The sequence below is a fragment of the Tamandua tetradactyla genome, chromosome 9, assembly GCF_023851605.1.
Source record: "Tamandua tetradactyla isolate mTamTet1 chromosome 9, mTamTet1.pri, whole genome shotgun sequence".
NCBI classification, from domain to species: Eukaryota; Metazoa; Chordata; class Mammalia; order Pilosa; family Myrmecophagidae; genus Tamandua; species Tamandua tetradactyla.
This window is the reverse complement of record NC_135335.1, coordinates 1,919,151-1,929,243: the sequence shown is the minus strand read 5'-3', so window position 1 is coordinate 1,929,243 and position 10,093 is coordinate 1,919,151. Positions and strand designations below refer to the sequence as shown.

At 65.2% G+C, this 10,093-nt stretch overlaps 2 protein-coding genes across 3 annotated transcripts in view; one reads left to right on the top strand and one right to left on the bottom strand.

The window, feature by feature from the left end:
* The first annotated feature begins 324 nt into the window (after nt 1-324).
* On the top strand, nt 325-6,075 carry PRR33 (proline rich 33). The gene is made up of 2 exons (XM_077114820.1): nt 325-364; nt 3,923-6,075. Exon 2 carries the CDS (start codon nt 3,932-3,934, stop codon nt 5,045-5,047), a length of 1,116 nt encoding a protein of 371 aa, XP_076970935.1. The 5' UTR covers nt 325-364; nt 3,923-3,931; the 3' UTR covers nt 5,048-6,075.
* LSP1 (lymphocyte specific protein 1) overlaps nt 2,833-10,093 on the bottom strand; it is a 34,860-nt gene continuing 27,599 nt past the window's right edge. For both annotated transcript variants that reach the window (XM_077115346.1, XM_077115347.1), the window contains exons 4-11: nt 9,307-9,502; nt 8,796-8,888; nt 8,032-8,075; nt 7,800-7,881; nt 7,031-7,165; nt 6,590-6,667; nt 6,360-6,458; nt 2,833-3,122 (exon numbers count right to left, since the gene is read on the bottom strand). In XM_077115346.1, the coding sequence (XP_076971461.1) occupies nt 6,369-6,458; nt 6,590-6,667; nt 7,031-7,165; nt 7,800-7,881; nt 8,032-8,075; nt 8,796-8,888; nt 9,307-9,502 (718 nt within the window). In that variant the 3' untranslated portion in view covers nt 2,833-3,122; nt 6,360-6,368. The remainder of the gene's footprint in view (nt 3,123-6,359; nt 6,459-6,589; nt 6,668-7,030; nt 7,166-7,799; nt 7,882-8,031; nt 8,076-8,795; nt 8,889-9,306; nt 9,503-10,093) is intronic.

The following is a 10,093-nucleotide window of genomic DNA, read 5'->3' as shown; positions in this document are numbered from 1 at the left end:
GGTCAGGGCAGGTTCCCTGGGGGTGGCTGAACGGGGCCCCTGTTTCCACAGTGGGGCTGGTCTCCGAGGATGTGGCTGCCCCCTGGGCCGGACCAGGGTGCCCGCAGGTGTCCGGCCGGCTGCTGCACTGCCCTGCTTGACCAGCAGAGGAGGGCACTGGCCGCTGGGCACAGCGGCCTCGGCAGGTGCTCGCCAGCAGCCAGGCCCGGGTGTGGGCTCGCCGGGAGGCGGACGCTGAGGTCACAGGGATGGGGGCAGGTTTTATTTTGGGCCTCAGTGACCTCCCTCTGGGCACCAGGCCCGAGGCGGAGCAGGACAGCAGAGCGGGTGCTGTGAGGCCACGGGCGCTGAGGGCCTGGGACAGGTAAGCTGCGCCTGGCCTGGGGGGGCTGGGGGGGACCGAGGAGTGGGGAGAGGCCGCATCGGGGGGCTGCACACACCGTGGTCTCTGGGCCAAGAGGCTCTGCCCGGGGCTGAAGGAGGGTCCCAGGGCGACCCCGGGGCTGACTCTACCCCAGAAGGAACTTGGGAACTGAGAGGGGGCCCGGCCCGGGGGGGCTTCTGCGGCTAACTAAGCCCCGGGGCTGGGAGCAGGCGGTTGCGAGGGGGCGGGCAGGCAGGATCCGGGGTCTTGGCTTCCGTCGGGGTGCGCCGTCGGGGTGGCGGAGCCCTGAGAGCCGGCTTCTCTCCGGGCAGCGCTGGGCTGGTGTGGAGTGCCGCCTGCAGCCGCCAGGCCCGGGAGCTCAGCTTCTGCCAGGCCTAAGATAGGAGCGGCTGGCTCCCCGCAGAGGGTATGTGGCCTCACCCAACCCCGGACCGGCTGCCCATCCTGGGTGTCCTGAAAGCTCCCGTGGGATCTCATCAATCCGTGTATTGGTCCTGCAGGCATTTGTGGGGTGCCCATTGTGTCCAGAGCAGGGGAGCAATGGGGTGTCAGGTGGGGCTCAGGCAGGCAGGGAGCATGCCTGGGGGGCAGGACCTGGGGTCCCTGCCAGGTACCCCTTGGGGAATGGCACCTTTGAGCCCCTCAACCTCTCTAGGAACTGGAGGCAGGGGCTATGCCACCCCAGCCGGCCTAGGGGGAGAGACCACTGAGGAGCCCAGGTGGGGTCGTTCGCCCCGTCAGAGGGGATAGAGCGTGTGTCCATTTCCCCGCGGCCCGGCCGGGAGGTGCTGAGTCCCCTGCGAGTGGCTGGGTGGGACAGCACTAAGCAAGGCTGGCTGTCTCTTTGGCAATGCGGACCCATCTCTCCCTTGGCCCTAGGTGCCATCCACGTTGGTCTCTGTCCTGGCTGCTTGCCTTGCCACCCGCTGGCAAACCTTGGGACTATGCCTGCTGGTGGCCCTTGGTGAACTTCCCATCCAGGCTGGCATGTGGAGGGAAGGGGGTACTGTGCCGCCTGGGAGAAGCTGGCACATGGAGAGAAGGGAGAATCATGCCACCTGGGAGAGGCTTACCAGCCAGGTGGACCGTGGGCAAGAAAGAGTGGGCAACTGCGCCAGACCTCGCCTTGCTGGCCGTGTTAGTTGGCCTCCAGCCTCCCAGGGCCTCCCATTTTATTTGTCCCTCTGAGACGGTGGAGCCTCAGGGGACAGGCTTTGGGGACTGGGTGGATGGCAGAGGTGGGCTCTGCTGGGCAACTGCTCTCCGGACAGCGTCCCAGGACAAGGCAGCCCAGGTAGACGCATCAGAGCTGGGTGTGGCTCCAACGAAAGGAGGGGGCCTGGGAGGGCACCTCTCTCCACTCTCCCACCCAACACCAGCCCTCTTAGTCAGTCATCATTGACCCATCTATACATCGTGAATCATCTCTCCCATCCTCGATCTTCAATTACCTATCGTCTATCTGTCCATCCATTCATGCATCATCTGTCCAACCACCTATTTACCCAGAATTATCCTTCCTTTTATACATCCATCCATCTTTTTTCCCTCCCTCCCTCTTTGCATCCCTCCCTCATTCTCTTCCCATCCACCCCTTCATCCATTCTCCCATCCTCCATCCATCCATCCATCCACCCATCCACCCATCCATCAAAGTATCTCTGTCTATCCAGCATCTCCCTTCCTTCTGTCCATCCATTCTCTCTCCCTCCTTCCGTGTCTCCCGCCCTCCTTGTCTTCTACCACCTACCTACTCATCCTCTTGGGCATGTATTCATTTACCTACCTAACCACCCCTCCATCCATTCTCCTGTCCTCTATCTACCCATCTAGTTATCTGTCTGCCCATCTGTCTATCTATCTATCTATCCATCTATCTCTATTTAGCACCATCCTTCCAGCAATCCATCTTCCCTCCCTACTTGCCTCTCTTTCTCCCTCTTTTGCCACCCACCCATTCTCTTGGACATGAATTCATTCATCTACCCATCCACCCCCTGTTCATTCTCCCATCTTCTGTTGACACAACTGTCCTCTGCCCATGTACCTGTCTTCTGTCCTGTCCATCCACCAGGCCTTCCCTGAGCACCTCCTGAGGGCTGAGTAGGGGGTGAGCCCTACAGCAGTCTAGTCATCAGGGGTGCTTGGTCTGAGGCACAAACTGAAGTGCATCCACACTCACGTGGGGGACCCTAGGTTCAGGGCCTCAGAGGAGGACGTCAGCGCAGCTGTGGACCTGGGCTCCACGCGGTGTATGCTCAACGGGGCCACCACACCCTTGGATCCCAGACCCGAGGCTCTGGAGGGCCTGGAACTGGAGAGAGCTCCCCACATCTGGAGACAAGAGGATTGGGTCCCCCACACAGTGGGGAAGAGCTGACCAGTGACGGGGCCTTTCCTGCGGGTGGTCTTGACCCTTGCCCCCGTTAGTGACCATGGAGACAAGCTGCACGGGACACGCAAGGAGCTTTATTACACCACACGGGGGGTGGGGGCAGGGGTCGTGGGCGTCGGGAAGTCTCTCGGGGTCTCTGTCTTCACCTTCCGGGGAAGCTCCTGGCCCCTCGGGGGTGGCCTGAGGGGCAAGGGAGGGGGATCGAGAGGGTCCAGGAGAACTGGGAGGCGGGGTATGGTGGAGGGCAGCGGAGGGCACGAGCGGGCAGAGACGACGTCTTCGCAGGGACAGCTGGCGTCCGGAGCAGGAGAGGACACGGTGGTGGCCTGTGGCCTGGGGAGGCTGCACACGGAAGGGCGAGGGGGACGTGGAAGTCAGGCTAGCGCTGGGTGGCCTCGTCCCGCTGTCCCCTGCCTGGCTCCGGCTGCCCACAAGGCATCTGCTGGGTCCACCCCTTTGCCCAGGGGCTCCTGGGGTCCCGGCACCCCAGAGGTGGCCCCGTCCTCCGTCAGCAGAGCCTCGGCAGAGCCAGCCCCCCGGCCCGGCCCCAGCAGCTTCACGCTCCCTCCTCCCCCACCCGCAGTCCCTGCTCGGCCCAGACGCCATTTGTCAATGTCCTTGCACACACGTGGCGCCCAGAAACCCGGGGGGGCCTCTGCCAGGACCACCGCAGCCAGGTCCACGGGGTGTCCCATTCAGCGGAGCTCAGCAGAAACGGCGCCCGCCTTCCGGACCCTGCATCTCCGACCGTGCAGCCCCAGCCCCCCGGGCCTCTTGGCCGCCACCCCTGACCGCCGGCCTGCGGCGGACGCGCCTGTGGTCGTACTGGCGACGGCGCCGCCCCTCCCGTCTTCCTGCCCGGGCCGCGGTGGCGGGTGGTCTGGCCCAGGCCTGCTACGTGGCACCCCAACGCCCCCCCCACCCCCACGTGCCAGCGTGGCTCCGGCCCCGCGCCTGCCCATGACTGTGCCGCTCCTGTCACTGACCGGTGCCCATGGGAATGCCCAGCAGGTGCCTGAGCGCAGAAACCACTCGCCACTGTCCTGGCCTGGGGCCGGAGTGGGGCCAGGTGGGGGCCAGGTGGGGGCCAAGGTGGTGCCCGGGGGTGGCGAGGATGGGTACCTGACGTGCATCTTCCGTAGGGCACAGCCATGCTGGTCTCGGCCCTGCCGCTGCCCTCCGCAGAGGGCCCCCCGCGCCGCCCGCCGCCCCTGCTGCCCAAGCCTGGCAAGGACAACCTGCGTCTGCAGAAGCTTCTGAGGAAGGCAGGCCGGAGGCCCCCTGCCCCCCTGGGCCCCTTCCGCACCTCCCTGTCACCGGTCAGCGAGGCCAGCCACGACCAGGAGGCCCCCAAGGCCTGCGGCCCCCATGTCCTCATCACCCGCCACGTGGCATCGCCGCTGCAGGAGCCCATGCTCTCCGCCAGCTGCGCCCACGTCCAGCCGGCCCCGTCCCCCCGCGCTGGGACCCCGGAGCCCCCCAGGACGGCCCCAGAAGGGGCACCCCGAGCCCCAGCCCCAGCCCCGCAGCACCCGCAGACCGCGCCCTGCGTCCCCGTGGCCCACACCCGCCTGCTGCCCGCCGGCGCTCAGGCGGCCCAGCCGCGGCCCGAGGACACCCCCGTGTCCAGGCCTCCGCCCGGCTTGCAGACCCCGCGGCTCAGCGAGGAGGGGGCCAGGGTGGCGGCACCCACAGCCCCCGCCTGCCACCCGCCGAGACACTCGCCCTGCAGTCCGGCCCCCGCGGTGCCCACAGCCCCCGCCTGCCACTCGCCAAGACCCGCGCCCTGCAGCCCGACCCCCGTGGCACCCACGGATCCCGCGGCACGGTGCCCGGAGACGCCCTCCTCCCGGCTGTCGGGCCCCCACCCCAAAGTGGCGGCCGAGGCCCGGCCCAGCGGCTGGACGCGCCTTAAGCAGCTTCTGGTGGAGGCCGAGCCGCCCCCGGCCCCGGGGCCGCAGCAGGACCCTGTGAGGGACCCACAGGAGCCCCCGCGCCCCGCCAGCCTGGCCCCCCGGCCCCCCGCCCCCCGGGCCTCACGGCTGTGGGACGCGGTGCTGTACCAGGCGTCGGTGGCCGAGGCGCGCAGGCGCCCGGCTGGGCCTGGAGAGGGACAGGGGGGCCTGGCCGGCCTGCGCCGCCTGCCGCTCCTGTGCCGGCCCCGCTTCGACGCCCGGAGGCTGCGGGAGGCCGCCCGCCCCCCGGCCCCCACTCTCCCGGTGCCCAGGAGCTTCAACCGCACGGCCACCGGCTGGAGGCTGCCCTGACGTGGTCGGCCCGGGCCAGAGGGGCCCCGGCCAAGGTGTCTGTGGACCAAGGAGCAGACGGTGGGACGGGGCTGGGGCGCAGGGGGCCGGAGGCAGCCCGAGGAGGGGAGGAGTGGGTGTCAAGGAGAGCCCGGGGGTCCGGGCAGCGGGGGTGCTGGGGCAGACAGAGCAGGCGGGGATGTCCACGGAGCCAAAGGTGTGGCATGGGCCAAGCTGGGTGCACGTGGGGTTCAGGGGACAACCGAGGTGGTGGAGAGGTTCCCCAGAGGCGGCAGAGCGGGGGTCTGCTGGGGGTGGAGTGGGGGTGGTGGGGTGACATGCTCGGTGAGGGTGGTGGGGAAAGCGCTGCAGCCGGGCTCCCGGGCAGCATGGGGAGGCAGTGAGGGAGCTTGTAGCCGGCCAGTCTCTGCTGTCCCTTTTGCTGTGAGATGTTTGGGGGACAGTGTATGTTTGTTGTGGGAAGGGGGAAGTGCTGGGGGGCTCCGCCTTCATCACGCAGTGAGCTGCCCTGGCAGAAGGGGGCGTCCGGGGAGGCCCAGGCTGGGTGGAGGGAGAAGGGAGCCCTGAGCGCTGGCGGGAAGGACGGGGCCCAGCCGTGGTCCCGCACCCCAGCCCTTTCCCAGACCTGGCCTGGCCCGACAGCCCGAGGAGGAGCAGAGCTTGCGGGGGGCCTCCCTGGTGGGAGAGGGGGCGCCAGCTCTCAGCGTGAGTCCTGAGCCAGCCTTGCCCGCTGGGAAGGGAGTGTGTCCTCCATCCTGGGACTGGGCCGGAAGGGTGCGTGGCCAGGGCAGGCTGGCGAAGTGGACCCCAGCCCCCTGCAGCTTTGGGGTCCCCAGCTGGCATCAGCCAGGACCTGACTCTGGGGCTTGGACGGGAGTCGTGGGACAGGACTGGGGAGGGGAGGCACAGACCCCGGGCTGGGGGCAAGGAAACAGCTGGTGGGCCGGCCACCCACCCCACCCACGATGTGACGGGTGTTGTCGGCGAGCCTGCGACCAAAGCCCCCCAATAAACGTGTGTCTCAGTCAGCAGTGATTTCACCTTCCTGTCCCATCACCAGGAGGTTGGGGGGGGTGCTGAATCCCCAGGGATCAGGGGATGGTACAGACTACCCTGTGCCCTGGTCAGACCTGCGGACCACCCAGGGGCTATGTCCACCACTTCCCTCCTTCTGTGTCCCACAAGACAAAGTTCGCATCCGGTGTACCATGGAGGGCTCCCAGCGGCCCCCGGGCCTGGCCTGGCATCCTTTAGCCCCCTGGGCAGCCTGAGGCCTGGCCGCCGGGCCCTGCTTGCTGCCCACTGGACTCACCAGGACAGGTCAGGGTGTGGGGACCTCCTCGGTGAGCACCTTCTCATACTTTCCGTGTCCCGTGGCCACGAACTTGTACCTCTTCCCAGTTGGGGTGCTCTGTCGGAAAGGGGTGCAAAAGCAATGCTGAGAGCAGGGAAGGGAGGTGGGCGTTACCCAGGCCCCCAGGTGCCCCTCGGGGGCCCTCACCTGTGACCCCTGCCCCCTGCCTGGCCACGTTTGGACTCTACCTTAACTGTTGGTGACGGCTTGGAGCTGCCCTTCTGCTCCCAGAGGCTTCTCTTGCTCATATCTCCGGCGACGATATCCTGGGAGCCAGAGGAAGTCACGTCACAGGGGCAGACACTGCCACGGGAGCTTGGAGCCCTGGCCCCATCTCTCCTGCCTGATCTGGCCTGGCCGGGGCCAGGGGCTACCCCACCTGCCTCTGTGTGAGCGGCCAGGCAACAGGCAGGGAGAGGGAAGAGGCGGCCACGCAGCGTCTACCTGACCAGCAGTTTCCTTGATGCCACCTTAACCTGGGAAGCCCTCCGGCTAACCCGCCCCTCTAGAGGCTGCTGGTCGCTGTCTACCCTCCCCTCACTCCGGACACGCTCACACTTGCTTCTCCAAGGGAGCCAGTCTGCTGCCAAGCTCCCAGGTCCAGCCCTGTCCGCGGGAAGGAGCCCTACCTTGCAAGAGGGGGTCCTGGCTGCAGCCTGGGCTTGCACCTCTCCTGTCTCCCACAGACTCTTGGTGCTGGCCACGGCCATGCTGGGAAGCTCTATGGAGGTCTGGCGAGCTAGCTTGGGGGTCCGCCCAGCCGTCTGCAGAGAAGACAGAGCCCCAGGCTCACCTCCGCGGATGGCACATGTGGGACAGTCAGAGGGTCCCCACTGTGAGACCCCCGGGATGCAAATGGGACTCCTGGCTCTCTGCATTTTGTCCAGAGTCTTCCTTAACCAGGACTGAAATGGGGGTGCACTCATCTGGCAGCCCTGTTCTGGGGTACCTTAGTGATAGGGTGGAGTGCAAGGTGTGGGTACAGCTGTGTTGGAGAGTGTGGGCTGGATGGGGACATGGGCTGGACAGAGGTTGAAAAGAGGAGTGAGTGTTGAGTGGAGGGGGTGGATGGATGGAGGGGAAGGGGTTGAATAGAGGGGTGAGGGGTGAGTGAGGGGCATGGGTTAAATGAAGGGGGGTGGGCTGGATGGAGGGGTACGGCTGGATGGAGGTATATGGGTAAGATGGAGGGAATGAGTTGGGGGGAGGAGAGTGGGTAGTTGGAGGGGTGGGTTGGGTGGAGGGGAAAGAGTAGATAGAAAGGAGCTGATTGGATGGGAAGGCATGGTGGGACTGAGGGGGATGGGTGCGATGATGGAGCACAGGCTGGCTGGAGGGTTTGGGCTGGACGGATGAACCGAAGAGGGCATCCAACAGCTGAGGCTAATCCAGGCGTACCTCGATGGCCTGGGTGTACTGCTCCAGCCTCTCATCAATCTTGGAGATGGGCAGAGCCGTCTGGGACTTCCTCGCGCTGTTACTAGAGGGTGGCAGAAGAGTCATCCCCACACCCCCGGCTGTTCCCACCCCACCCTGTGCCACGGCACACCCAGCCTCTGATCTCCACCCCTTAATCCCCTCTCAGAGAAAGCGTCCTTCTAAGTCTGGGCCTGGAAGACGGTCAACATACCTCTTCTCTATGCAGCGGCTCAGGGACTCTGTCCTGTCAGCGAGCTGTGGGGCAGGGTGGGGGGTGGGCAGAGAGGTGAGCCTCGGGTGGCCAAAGCAAGGGCCCAGTTGATGGAGCCTTATGTGTTGGAAGCCTTGGCGTCTTCAAGATGGCGGGAGACCAGCCTCTCTACTGACCTCCCAACTCTGGTGAAATCCTCTTTCTGGTATCAAGAAAGAGGGTCACATCCCACCATCTTGGAACCCTCCAGGAGGAGGGAACATCCTCTACCCTAAGCAGCTAGGTCCATCTGGGAGCAACTTCACCTAGCAGAAGTGTGGGCCTAATCTGAGCTAAGATTTGCCTCCTTTGGACTTATGCTCATGGGGTGACCTCTTCTTTCTGCTCTCTCTGCCTCAGGTAGCCAATCATCCATCCATCCACCCAGCTAACCGTCCAACCGTCCATCCATCCATTTATTTATCTATATTTTCTTCCTTCCTGCCTCCCTTTTCTCTACCCACCCATCCATATGGTCAGCCATCTATCCTTCCATCCATCCATTTTTCCACCCACCCACTCCATCTTTCCCCCCAACCACCCATGGATTCATTTCACAAGGATCTACTGAGGGCTAGGCACTAGAGGAAGCAGCAGAGATCAAAGTGGACATGGCCCCATCTTCCTAGAGCTGATATATGGCTGCCTTTCTCAGAGTTTTGCTCTTGGTCATGAGTCTGGGAGAGAGAGAGAGAGAGAGGGAGCAGGCTCTGGGGCTGGCCTACCTTGGTGGTGGGGCTCAGGGGAGGGGGGCTTTGCTCAGCAGCCCCCTCCAGGACCAGGAGACTGGGGGTCTTGGACTGCTGACATTTCTGGTGCTAGGGAAAGAAAATCCAAAGCTATGGGAACTGGTCGGCCACCCTTGGCTTCCCTCCTGCCCTCCCACCCAGAGCCTGCTGGAGCAAAGACCTTTCCCCACCCTGGGCCTCAGGCTCTTTCCAGCCCTGACATGTTCCAGTTCTGGAATTCTCTGCTGAGGGGACTCGTGAGGCCAGGGCGGTCTCACGGCTGTGGATTGTGGAAGATAAACTTGCCCAGAGGGTCCCCAAGTCCCACCCCTCCTGCGAGCCAAGGAGTAGGGAAGAGCTGCAGAATCTAAGGGCGTTGGGTGCTGGCTCGCTCGGGGCCGGCCCCACGAGTTCCACAGCGGTGCTGACAGCAGACAAGCCCGGCTGGGCCCAGGAGTTGGAGTAACACTACAGCCGCCAGCGTGGAGCCACCCGTCCCCACTGTCACCTCCTCATAAGCCTCCCCGGCCTCTGCTGGCTCCAGCTGGCCCTGGGCGGCGTCCCCTGGGCCCTCAGGCTCGGGCTCCCCTGGCCCTGGCCCGTCCTGGGGCTCCAGCTCTGGGCTCAGATGCAGTGTGTCCAGGGGGACGTTGACTTGGCCCAGCCCTTCACTGTCCTCCAGTTCCAGGACATGGTCACGTGTCCTGTGGGGAGAAAGAGGGACACAGAGCCGTCGAGGGTCATTTGACAACGCAGTTGGGGTCCCATTTCACTCCAAACCTCAGTTTCCCCATCTGTAAAATGGGGGCAGAAGGCTGGCTGAGTGCTGGGGAATTTAGAGCTCTCCCCCTGCAGCCTCTTGGGTGAAGCAGGCCCAAGGATACTGAGCCAGCCCTCTCCCCCGGCCCCTGCTTGTGTCCCAGGGCCTCTGGCAGAGCCCAAGGGGATGCCCGCTATGGTCACCAGCCCTTTAGGCCCTGCTGCGTGGGCCTCTGTCAACCGTGGGTCACTGTCTCTCTGGGCATGGGTCCGTTCAGCCTGCTTTTCTGGACAAGCCCAGCCTCCCGTTCTCTGGCCCATGTGTGCCTTGTAGGGCCAGGCTAGCCGGGCCTCTGGGGCTCCAGCCACACTCGGCGAGGGTCTAAGAACTGAGGTGCAGAGTCTGTGGGCGATTTGGGGGACTCTGTTAGCTGGAGCACAAGGCCAGGGCAGGGGGTCATGGCCGGGACTGCACGGCCCAGGGAGAGGGGCCGACTGCTGGCCGCGGGGAGGGGAGGCCGGCCAGCTGGCGCCGG